We start from the raw sequence: 12,696 nt of genomic DNA on the forward strand, positions 1-12,696 counted from the left end.
CCTTGGTTGTACAGGTTTTCAAGGAGGTGGTGGTAGGTTTATATCAAGATCGTCTGGGAGAAAATTTTTTTAAATATGCACACTCAAGGCCCTACTCAGTCCTAGTGAGTCCTAATTTACTGGTGGTGATACAGAAGGATGCATATATATATTTAAAAACTTTCCCAGTGATGATTATGATACACCTTCAACGCCTGTAATATACTTGCAGCAAATCCCTTAGTGGTAGCCCACCCCTCCTACAGTAGTTCCCAGATGTGTTTCTTGGGATAAAAGTTTCTCGTGCTTAAATGTTTAGAAATACTACATAATAGCACCTGTCCTTCTCTTTGGGGCTTATTAAAGTATCAGAGTTCTGCAGAACACAATATTTGAAAACTGGTAACCTACTGTCTTCTCATATTACTTGGCCTTGCAACATTTATTTTCCTTGCAACTCTCATCCACATGTTTGTTCAATACTTTAGGGAAATCCTATGGTATAGAGTTAGCCAGAAGCAAGTTCTATCCATACTCAGAAATCTTTCTGCCCTAAAAGTATAAGGGAGAAGCAAGGTCACAAAGAGCAGCCAAGATGTCTCCCCCCAGGGAGCAGGCTGAGCCCACTTTCATTATCCCTGCCACCTGCTATCTGTATGTGGAAAGAATCCTGGCAACAATAAATGTGTGCTTTCAAGTAAGCATCTCTGTGTGAACTCAAGGTAACAGTTAAAGGGCCAGGGAGATGAGCTGCTGAGCCTTAAAAACTGAGGCTCTGGGCACTTTCCCACTTTCCCACCAATCCCAGCACTTTGGGAGGCTGAGGCGGGCTGATCACGAGGTCAAGAGATTGAGATCATCCTGGCTAACATGGTGAAACCCCGTCTCTACTGAAAATACAAAAAATTAGCCGGGTGTGGTGGCGGGCGCCTGTAGTCCCAGCTACTCAGGAGGCTGAGGCAGGAGAATTACTTTAACCTGGGAGGCTGAGGTTGCAGTTCCACTGTACTCCAGCCTGGGTGACAGAGTGAGACTCTGTCTCAAAAAACAAACAAACAAACAAACAAACAAACAAAAAAAAACAAAAAAAAAAACACACCAAAAACCAAAAAAACAAAACAAAACAGAAAAACTGAGACTCTGGACAAACCTGGCTTTGAAGCCTGCTCCAAAACTTCCCTGCTCAGTGACCTTGGACAAGTTATAGGACCTCCGTATGCCCCAGTTTCCTTATGGAAATGGAGACAATAATAGTGCCCATCTCACTGGGTTGTTTTGAGGATAGACGAGATAAACAAGCAAAGCCCTTACTATGGAATCAATAAAAGTCTATTATTATTACTAAAATGAAAAAAAAAAACACTCGAGCAAAGTGAGGGGGGAGAATCAAGAACTGAGACAGAGTAGAGAACCCTGGAAACCTTCAAGCTCAAATAATCTCCTTCCTTTCGCATAGGAATGTATTTCTCTCTTTTTGTTTTTCTTTTTGTAAATCATCTCAGCAAGTGCTCTGTGAGAACTGAGGGTTAGAGTTGGAGAGACTTATTAAATTGACTGGTCTATAGCACTGGAGTGTGAATGTCCCTTTTACCTGACTCTTCATTCCAACTACATCCCAAACTATCTGACTAATTAATACGCAAAACGCAGTTTGGGAACTGCTGCCAAAGACAAAAAGAAAAGTCACTGGTTGAAATGAAACAACACTGAAATGACTGCCAGAGAGAGAGTAAGAAAGTTTCAGAATTGGATAAAGATGTTGGGGTAGGGAGGCTAAAGGGTAGATTTATAAGTTTTACTGCTCCTAGAACTCAAAAAAAAAAAAAAAAAGGGTAGAATAGGCCAGGCACCAGGGATCACACTTGAAATCCCCACATTTTGGGAGGCCAAGGCAGGTGGATCACTTCAGGTCAGGAGTTTGAGACCAACCTGGCCAACATGGTGAAAACCCTGTCTCTACTAAAAATACAAAAAATTAGCTGGGTGTGGTAGTGCATGTCTGTAATCCCAGCTACTCAGGAGGCTGAGGTGGGAGAATCACTTGAACCCGGTAGGCATAGATTGCACTGAGCAGAGATTGTGCCACTGTACTCTAGCTTGGGTAACAGAGCGAGACTCGGTCCTAAAAAAAAAAAAAAAAAAAAAAAGGGTAGAATAGCATAGAAAGTCTCAGAGTGCCTTGCATGTGGTCAGGCTAAGGTGTCATTCTTACATACTAAATACTCACCCATGTACACATACACACATGCAAGTGCGTGAGTGTGTGTGTGTTTGTAATATTTTATACATTTCTTATTGTTACTGTTGAAACGATTTGAAAGCCTCTGGTCAAAGGGCAGGCTACAGAGTTCTGAGCCCAGAAACAGATTGTTATTGCTTGTCTAGAATGACTCTGTGAACTTAGACCAGATCTCACCCTGCCTTTTTGCGAACCCTACGGTGATTCAGCAAATGTGGCTGTAATAAGCAGAGGGTGAGCAAACTCGGAGACAGGGCCGCTGCTCAGTGATCGACTCAGGGCCTGGAGACCAGTAGGCATGCTGATCTACAGGGGGTGGTGGTGGTTTCCATTTCCAGTGGTGGCAACTGCAGCCTCGGTGGCAGCAATGGTTCCCATTTATTGTGAGTCTCTTGGGTAGCAAACTCTTTATTCTGTGCTTTACTTTTCTTATACCATTTGAATTTCACAGCAAAACCATGGGATAGCTATTATTATTCCCAAGATATGCACGAGAGAACAGGCTTCTGAGGACCAAATCAATCACACAAAGAGGGTTTTATGAGAACTGTTTGTCAGGTGCTTAGAGAGAGGCAAGGCAAGGTACAATAATGACCCTTGCTTCTAGAATTTAAAAACTTACTTTGAGAAGTGTGAGTCTGGAAAACTGCACTCTAGCTCATGAGGATCTCTGAGGAATAAATCATTTGCCTTCCTTCTCCCAGATCCTCTGACTCATTCAGTTTCTTCCCAGCCAAAGGCTGGCAGAATGAAGAAAAGTGATAAAATTGTACTCTTTTCCCTGGTTAAAGAAAGGGACCATATTGGAAATCAACTCCCACAAGGAGAATTTTAATTGCAAATTGGAATATCACACCCGGCTTCAGTCAGTCAACACATATTGCCTATGAAAGCACTGATATTAATACCAAATGTTCACTGGTCTTTTACTATGTGCCTATCTTCATGCTAAGTCAGTCATGTACCTACCATTTAGTCTTCAAAACTACCCTATGGAAAGGGAACTATTTTTGTCCCCATTTTCCAGATGAGGGAACCAAGGTGTGAGAGGATAGTAACTTGCCCAAGGTGAGATGGCTGATGAGTGGTGGGACCTGGGCTTTGAACCCATCTCCGTCAGACCCCAGACCCTGAGCTTTTACCCACCAAACAATCATGATTTCTCCATGATGTCTGAGGTACCGTTTATGAAGGGGTGGGGATTAAACAAAAGTGTCAATGCCACTGCACTCCAGTCTGGGTGACAGACTGAGAGCCAGTCTCTCTCTCTTTTTTTTTTTTTTTTTTGAGACACAGTCTCACTTTATTGCCCAGGCTGGAGTGCAGTGGTGTGATCTTGGTTCACTGCAACCTCTGCCTCCTGGGTTCAAGCGATTCTACTGCTTCAACCTCCCTAGTAGCTGGGACTACAGGTGCCTGCCACCACCCCTGGCTATTTTTTTAATTTTTAGTAGAGACAGCGTTTCACTGTGTTGGCCAGGATGGTCTTGAACTCCTGACCTCAAGTGATCCACCTGCCTCGGCCTGCCAAAGTGCTGGGATTACAGGTTTGAGCCATCGCACCCAGTGGAAACCCAGTGTCTTTAAAAAAAAAAAAAAAAAAAAAGTATCAATGATCTCTCTCTGCCCTCAAGGAGGCTTAAGCCCTATTGAGAAGTTAAGGAATACACAAATGGAAACATAGTTAATGATACCTTGCTGCAATTTAGGAGGGGCAGAAGGAGTATTAGGATTAGTGGCAGGAAAGATTGCTAGGGCTGAGCTGGGCAGAGTGAGTTGGGATTGGATGAGCACAGAAGAGGAGTTGGTCCTAGGGATAATGATGGAACAGACATTACACTCCTCGGTTCAGAGCCGAGAGTATAGCTTCCTCAATTGAACAGAGTGGATCCCCATTTAGAAACTCTGAGGCCTTCAGCAAGTTATTTAACTTCCCTAAGCCTCAGTTTCCTCATCTGTGATATGCAGATAATATCCATCTCAGGGCTGCTGGTAGGATTTGGTGTATCTAAAGTGCTAGGGAAAAGGAGGCATCTACTACTTTCCCCTCTACCCACTAGGTTTAGTTCAGTTTTCCAGTAGGGTAGGCTTGCTTCCTGTATTTGACTTTACCACTGAAGATCTTAGAAAGAGCTCTACCTGCTGTGAGAAGCCCTTCACCACACGTCTTTGCTTGAGGTTTGTCTCTCCATCCAAGCTGGCAGTTTCCAGATGGCATATCCCGCTGGGGTCCGAGGAAAAAAGGAGGAGTATGTCTGCTGGGACAATCTCGTTGCATTTCATTTGGATGAAGTCTCCCACGCGCACATCCTTCCAGCACTTCTGCACGTAGGTCTGCTCTTTTCTTGGGTGAGACAAAGACGGGGTCTGAGTGAGCTTTAAGTTTCAACTAATGGGAGAATAGAGGAAGGTCCCACTAGCACCTAACTATCCACCAAGTCAGCCCGTCATGAGATTGCCTCGTATTCTACCTTACTCCTGACTGACCACCTCATAATCTCTCTAGAATAGCCAGGCATAATGTACAGAATCTCATTAGTACAGATCTGTCTTTGGGCGTGGTATCTCACGTCTGTAATCCCAGCATTTCTGGGAGGCCGAGGTGGATGGATCATGAGGTCAGGAGTTCGAGACCAGCCTGGCCAATATGGTGAAACCCCGTCTCTACTAAAAATACAAAAATTAGCTGGGTGTGGTGGCGCGTGCCTGTAGTCCCAGCTGCTCAGGAAGCTGAGGCATGAGAATCGCTTGAACCTGGGAGGTGGAGGTTGCAGTGAGCTGAGATTGCGCCACTGCACTCCAGCCTGGGTGACAGAGCAAGACTCTGTCTCAAACAAAACAAAACAAAACACAAAACAACAAAACAAAATCTGTTCTTATGAACATTTAAAATTTTTCCTGACAGCCAGTTCTTGACCAAGTCGTGTGTTCAGGCCTTGCTTCCTTACAAGAGAAAAATTTTAAAAGAGAAGGTAACTGTGTTGTCATATTAATGTGGTACTACTCTTAATATCCACCATTTACCAGAATAGCCACTTGTTACCAACGAAAATAGAGTTTCAGGGAACTGGGATTTGGGAAAGATTGTTTTTGATTATAAGGAGAGTGATAATAGGAAAGGCGAGGATATCTGCCACTGTCCAGGAAGATCCGGAGCTGCACTGAAATTGAACACTCTGGGCAGTCAGGGAATTAGGAAGATTCTACCAGGAGTTTTGACGAAATGAGACCTTACAGTAACTGTGGAATTAGAGGGCTGAAGAAATCTGAGGAAATTATTTTATCTTCCTATCCAATTTATCAAGCTGAGATAATAATAGTGACAGGAACAATGACACATTTAGCATTTCTTACCTGCCAAGCGCTCGTGTTAATTCACATTTCATTTACTTTGCATAATAACCCACAGAAGTAGATATAATTATACCCATTTCACAAATGAGGTACTTGGGGGTCAAAAAGAAATTTTTCAAAGTCTCACAAAAACAGAGCTGGAACCTGAACCTGGGTCCAGCCTGACACCAAAGCCCACAGTTTTTACTGCTTGGGTATACTATCTCCCTGCAGGTGGTACCACAGCCTCAGCCTTCCCACTTCCAGCTAAGGAACTCCACACTTCTCAAGGCAATGCATCCAATGCATCCTTTTTTTTTTTTTTTTTTTAGACGGAGTCTTGCTCTGTTGCCCAGGCTGGAGTGCAGTGGCACGATATTGGCTCACTGCAACCTCTGCCTCCAGGGGTCAAGCGATTCTCCTGCCTCAGCCTCCTGAGTAGCTGGGATTACAGGCGCCTGCCACCACGCCCAGCTAATTTTTGTATTTTTAGTAGAGATGGGGTTTCACCATATTGGCCAGGCTGGTCTCAAACTCCTGACCTCAAGTGATCCTCCTGCCTCGGCCTCCCAAAGTGCTGGGATTACAGGCGTGAGCCACCTCTTCTGGCTGCATTCTATTTTCAAAGAGCTCTCATTTCAGAAAGCCTTCCTTCTGCCTTAACCAAATATTTAAACAGTTCTGCTCTTCCAGGTAATACGGTCTATTCCATCTTCCAGCATTCTTTAAATATTTTAAGGCATTCTTCAGGTGTCCCATGAAGACTTTTGGGCATGCCAAGCCAAATTTAACTTTCCAGGTGCCCTCAATTATTCCTCATGTGACACAGTTTCACGATCTGTTCCGGAGGTGTGGGCTCATCTGTCTGCATTTGGAAATGTCCCGCTTTAAATGTGGGATTTGAAACCAAACTAATATCCCACATGTGGTCCTTCTAACTGAGCCCAGCTGACTTGAAGCTGGGTGCCTCTGAAGGCAGCCAGACCTGGAGAGCCAGGCTTTCCTTTGCTGGGCTTCTCCACTGATGCTGAGTGCCTCTGGGCATGTTCTTGTTTCTGTTTCTGCGGGAATCTGAGCTGCACTGGGCATGACATGTCTACTCTTCCACAGAGAAAGAGTCGTGAATAGAATTCCGCTTTTCTCCTTTGACATCACAAAAGTCCCTGAGGAGGAAGAGGGTTTTGGTGTCATCCTCCCTTCCTGGAGGCCCTCTGGAGAACCTCAGACAAGTGTTTCTAACATCTAATCTTCCTGGTTATAAAAGATCTTCTCAGAAGAATTCCCCAGCCCCCTGAAATAAAGGTGCTTCCATTTGGAAGGCCAAGTCTGTAAAATAAACAGGGGCATTGGAATTGGGGAGCAACTTTAGAACTCGAAAGAACCCCAGGGTTCTGCGGAAGTGCTCCGCGGTTCTGGGAGCTCAGTGCAGCAGACACAGTTAAATGTCATCCAAATGACTATTGATACCCCTCTGAGACCCCAAAATCCGAGGATTTTGGGGGTGATGTATCTGTAGCATTTTAGTAATAATTCCTCCTTACATGTGAAAGCACATGACAGGTTTCCAAGCACCTTTCAGTTGATCAGCTCGTTCTGTGCTTCTACTCCGCCCACATCACTTTTCCTTTAAATTTTTGTGGGTACATAGTAGGTATATATATTTATGGGGTACATGAGATGCTTTGATACAGGCATGCCATGGGTAATAATCACATCATGGAAAACAGGGTCTCCATCCCCTCAAGCATTTATCCTTTGTGTTACAAACAATCCAATTATATTCATTTAGTTATTTAAAAATATACAATTGCATATTATTGACTATAGTCACCCTGTTGTGCTATCACATACTAGGTCTTAATCATTCTTTCTAACTCTTTTGTTTTGCTTTGTTTTTTGGTGTCCATTAACTATCCCCATCTCCCCCTAGCCCTCACTTTTATTTTCTATGAAGAATAGGGGCAGTCACCCCAGATTTGTTTCCCTGTGCCATTTTGGAAATACATGCGATTATTTAAACATTTGGTTGTTTATTTATATACTTAGGGTGGAAACTCCTTCACTAAGGGTGCCATTGTAACTGTCAAACACTTCGTGGTCTCTCTGCTGACTCAGGGGATGATATTTTTTTTCTTCAAAGTAGCCCCGAGAAAACCCGTTAAATATCCAAGTATAAGGCTACTTATAGGCACTGGAATGGTCCATACTCTCTGTGAGAAAAGAATCTCATAGGGTGAAGGAGAGACTGGTTTTCTTTTTTCTTTTTGAGAGGGTGTTTTAAAATGTTCTTAAATATTATAGCAAAATTGTCCCAAGGAACAAAGAACGTATCACTCATTCTGTCTTGTTTTCCTCTTTTTTTTCCCCCTCCTTTGGCTTCTGTGTCCTACTGGATAATGCCTTTGGGGATGCGGGGTATCAGCTGATTGCTATAATCTCAGCATTCTACCCAGTATTTGAGATTGGATTCAGGGAGAACACCTTCCACTCTGAGAAATCCTGATCGCCAACCTTCCCAGAGCACACTGGTTTTGAAGGTTTTGGTAAATACTAGTTGGCCAGTATCTGCATACAGAGGCATATCAAAGGCAAGGCCAATACACCTCCACCCATGAACACTGAATCTCATTCTTCCCCTTTGTAATAAAGGACTGCACTGCTTATTCTAGGATGTAGGTTATAAAGGTGCTGGAAGATGGAGTGCCATGGAGAGGAGCTTATGGCATATGTGTTTTTCTGAGTTCTCACTTCTATGAGCTGGGCTGGAGTATTGCCCTGTCAAGTCCTGTCATTAAGTATCAATGGAGCCACCCACAAGTGGTGAGTCAGACTAGTCTCTCTCTTCTTTACATTACTCGCTGGATCCCAAGGAGGTCACTGCTGTACTGGTCATAATTGTCTGTCTTTCCTTTAGACATAATCCTCTCTTCCTTAGGATCGCCTGCAGTGGTGAAGAAATATTCTCAGTCACTTTTGTGGGTTTACCTTCTCGGAGACAGAGATTGCCCAGTTCCAGGGATGCTCTTCTCAAACAGAAGCACACCTACCTCCAGGATACCCTGGTAGGCATCTAGGAATAATAAAGCTATGAGATCCATATGACTTTGGGGGCATTCATTAAAAAAAAAATTTAGGGGAAACAGTTTAGTAGATTGGCTGGTAAAAAATTTGAAGAATTTTATTTATAGTAACTAAACTTAGTTATGTTACGGAATCAGAGGCACATTTTGTAGGAATTTTAGGGATTAAAAAATGAGATCAGGGACATTTCCTTCTTGCCCTGGGCCACTTTATGCTGGTCTCTTGAATCTCTAGTGTCCACTTTGTCTCCTCCACTGTCAGGACCATGTCTGCAGAAAAGTCAGGGATGCACACAGCCCAAGGGGGTTCAGTCAGGGGCGGTGATGACTGGCCGAATCCTGCTGATGCAGAAAAGCAGCATGCTCCTGCACTGAGTGAAGCCCAGGGGAGACCAGCAGCTGGCCAGGACCCGCCAGCAGAAGTCATGCTCTCATTAATCCAGCCTGTTTGAAACAGCTGCCCCAGGTGGACACATACACACACCCTGGATTGTCCCCCTGCTAGTGGGTCCACACCTGGGAATGACTGCTATTTTAGTTTTATGCGATGTTCACTGCTGTTTAAAAATCAGACAAATCAACATGGCCTGGGACGAAGGCTCCATCTGGAAGATTCTGCCACGAGGAAAATTAAGTAGTGCAGTGCTAAACGGCTTTCCGAGAGGAGATAGGGATTATTAAGAGGATGCCAACTGGATGCCATCGGGGAGCAAGTGAAAGGGAAAACAGAGGGAGGAGAGGATGCTGAAGGCTCCATTTCTCAAGTATCTGGATTTTATTAAAACAGTTTCAGGCAACTAGAGTACAGGGGATTTGTCAGAAGTATTAGTTATCTTGCGGAACTTCCCATTCCACATAGGATGATGAGCTGACCTGGGCTGTCCTTCAGGAAGCTCAAATGCCAGCCCAGAATGCTCAGTGCCATGTCGCTAATCCAGGGTGAGAGAGGAATGCCCGAGAGAATGACTACAGCATAGGGATTGAGAGAGGCTTTGAATCCTGGTTTCCCTGCTTACAACCTGTGTGACCTACAGATCACAATGGGGTTGGGGAGGTGGATTAGAATTGCAGGGCTCAGGGAAGCACCAGAAAGAAACAACTGAGGCCAGAGAAGTGGCAGGGGGTGGGGAGAAGGGGGTGACCAGAACCCCTGGCTGGACTGGAAATAGTGGAGGACACATGTGATATTTACCAATCTGAGGATGCCTAGATATATCTGTGGAGAGTTGAGGATTAGGGTGGGAGGACTGAAGTCCTAAGTAAGCAGATTGGAGCTGAATGGCATGTCATTGGGACGTTTTTATTAATGGGACCTCATTCATACCCAGAAGCTAGTGAGGGGTGGAACATTTGGGTTACATTAATACAGTATAAAGTTCTTTACACTAGGAGGATGTTTGAAGCCTCAGGTCTGGGGATAACCTACTCCTGACCTTTTTGACCATGTGGTGGCAGTAAAGAAAGCAGAACTGCACATAGAATGTCACCAGTGATGGCCATGGAAACACTGTGCTTCAGAAGACATAGAAGTCGCAGGTGCCATCCAGCAAAGTCATAGCCACAGGGTACAATTCTTCAGATTGGGGGTATTCAAGATCATGAATTGTCTCCCAAATGCTCGTCCTTTAACCCCTGCAGATCCAAATGCTGCCTTTCTCTTTTCACTCCTGGGCACTGGACATGATGGTGCACATCTTGTTGCCACACTTCCCTGCATATTAGCATCCTATTTCCTAATTGTCATGTGCATCTTCCATTTTAAAGTATGTAAGAAGCTTGCTAAGAGCTGCAATGATCCTGGGTCTTATATTTCTATATGCACACAGAGTTGGGTATAGCGTTTAGCACATGGGGGAGTGTTCAGTAAATATCAATTGATTCTGTGTATATTTTTCTTGAATACAGGTAGTGGAAAGGCAGTTTTTTATAACCTTTGGCCATTTTAACATCTATCTTTTTTGTTGTTGTTATAGATACCCTAGTGGAGACTTCTAATAATGATAAATTAAATTATTAGCTTACATGTATTGAATACCTATAATGAACCCAGCATTTAACCTCTATTAAAGGTTAGCTGCCTAGTAATGAAATAGCTTTTATTGTTATCATTATCCCTATTTCATAGATGATGAAACAGGCTCAGAAAGTTATCTAACTTGCATAAGTTCACCTGTGTGAACAGGTATGTCTACAAGGACAGATGAGTGATGGTGGTGGGAGCGACATGGCTCAGCATGGTCTCGTGGCTCTGTTTTGGAGTGAGGCAAGAAGCTGATTGAGCCCCAGAAGAAGGTGACATAAACCTAGCAGAGGCTGGGTTTAGAACAGGAGCCTCCCCTTTTGGAATTCCGATTTCCTTAGTGGCAAAACAGAGGCCATAAATCCTCACCCATGGACATACAAATCATGCCTGATGACAAGAGTGCAGAGCATCAGGGATACCTGAATTCTTGTTTTATGACTCTCCCACTCAGTGTGTTTTGGGGACGACCTAAAGCATTCTCTCCTGAAATGACAAGCTGAATTGGCCCAAATGGTTTATGGCCTTCTGTGAGCACAGGGTGAGGCAGTGGGAGTAGCGTGGGCACCTGCAAAATGGATGCTTCAGAAAGGAGCCTGGTTTGTTGGTGCCAAGTGCAGAGCAAAGGCCTGAGGGCTGGATGCAATGATCTGCTGGTCTGTAAGTCCAGCCAATGGCACTTTTCATAGCCAGGCTTCAAATGATAATGGATGTTTTTCTGTTGTCTGCATTTTTCAGAGTCCTCCCTGAGGTCCATTTTGTTATATTATTAGAGCTTGGAGTCAAGTTCTATGGTTAAAGATTTTTTTTTGTCTTCTTTCATGCAGTTCCAAACTCCAGCCAGTGGTCATTCTTTCTTACTCCCCTTGGGTTAAGCTCATGATGACTTCTTCTGCCTATCAAGGCTATCAAACTCTCCTTAGCAATATTTAAGCTAACATTTTATGAGTGCCACAGGATGTCAGGCACAAAGCTAAGCCTTTTAAAAGCAGTAACTCATTTAATACCTGTAGCAACCCCAGAATATAGTTTTAGGGTGAAGATAGGCTTGTGACTGTATTTTGATGCTCAAGTAGCCCTGGTAAAGCTTAAATTCTGCCTGGTCAATCAGTTCATCTGCTTTGGGGGTTTCCTTGAGGGCTGTTATTCGAGGAAATATTAGTACCAAATTGCAGCTTTATTAACAGCTGTACAAATATGATATTCTAATGTGGAGTCTATGTTAAGAAGTTGAGTTGGACCAAGTGGCTGACGCTATGAGCCAGATGAGGCCATTTACATCCTTTTTCTGAATCTAAATCTTGGTGTGGGTATGTTCAAGTGTGCTGTGGATAGAAAGGAAAGAAAGACGGCTAACCCCTAGAGAGGTCTACTAAATTCAGATTTTAAAATCCTGCCACATAGACTAGCAGGAAAAAATGACAGTGCGAAGCATAGATTTTGCTTTTAAATCATTATAACCCTATGTATCTGTGGCTCAGTGAATGTCCTTGGCTTTTACCAATAAAACTAGCAATTCCACCCTTGTATGTGTAGGACACACAGCAAAAAAGATGAAGGCTCAGGCTGGGGTTGGCATTGAAAAAATTAAGCTTGAGATGATTGCAAATACAAAAAAAAAAAAAAAAATTACTGGCCAGGCATGGTGGCTCATGCCATAATACCAGCACTTTGGGAGACTGACCGAAGTGACCACTTGAGGTCAGGAGTTTGAGATCAGCCTGGTCAATTTGGTGAAACCCCGTCTCTACAAAAAATACAAAAATTAGCCGGACATGGTGGTGCATGCCTGTAATCCCAGCTACTCAGGCGGCTGAGGCAGGAGAATCCCCAGCCTGGGAGACAGAGGTTGCATTGAGTCAAGATTGCACCATTGCACTCCAGCCTGGGCTCAAAAAAAAAAAAAAAAAAAAAAAAATTACTTAGTACTACTTATAGTGCAGGCACTCAGCTAAACAATTTATAAAGATAATCTCATTGGATCCACATGACCCTGGGAGTTAGGTGCTAGTATGGGCCCCATTTTATACAGGTTGAAATGGAGG

The 12,696-nt window shown here is 43.7% G+C and overlaps 1 protein-coding gene across 1 annotated transcript in view; it reads right to left on the bottom strand.

Annotated features, from left to right (window-relative positions):
* Window positions 1-12,696, bottom strand: part of ATP10B (ATPase phospholipid transporting 10B (putative)) — a 274,240-nt gene that overhangs the window by 101,816 nt on the left and 159,728 nt on the right. The window contains exon 7 of the mRNA XM_025389215.1: window positions 4,358-4,562. Coding sequence (XP_025245000.1) covers window positions 4,358-4,562 — 205 coding nt within the window. The remainder of the gene's footprint in view (window positions 1-4,357; window positions 4,563-12,696) is intronic.

Source organism: Theropithecus gelada, chromosome 6 (assembly GCF_003255815.1).
Source record: "Theropithecus gelada isolate Dixy chromosome 6, Tgel_1.0, whole genome shotgun sequence".
Taxonomy (NCBI): domain Eukaryota; kingdom Metazoa; phylum Chordata; class Mammalia; order Primates; family Cercopithecidae; genus Theropithecus; species Theropithecus gelada.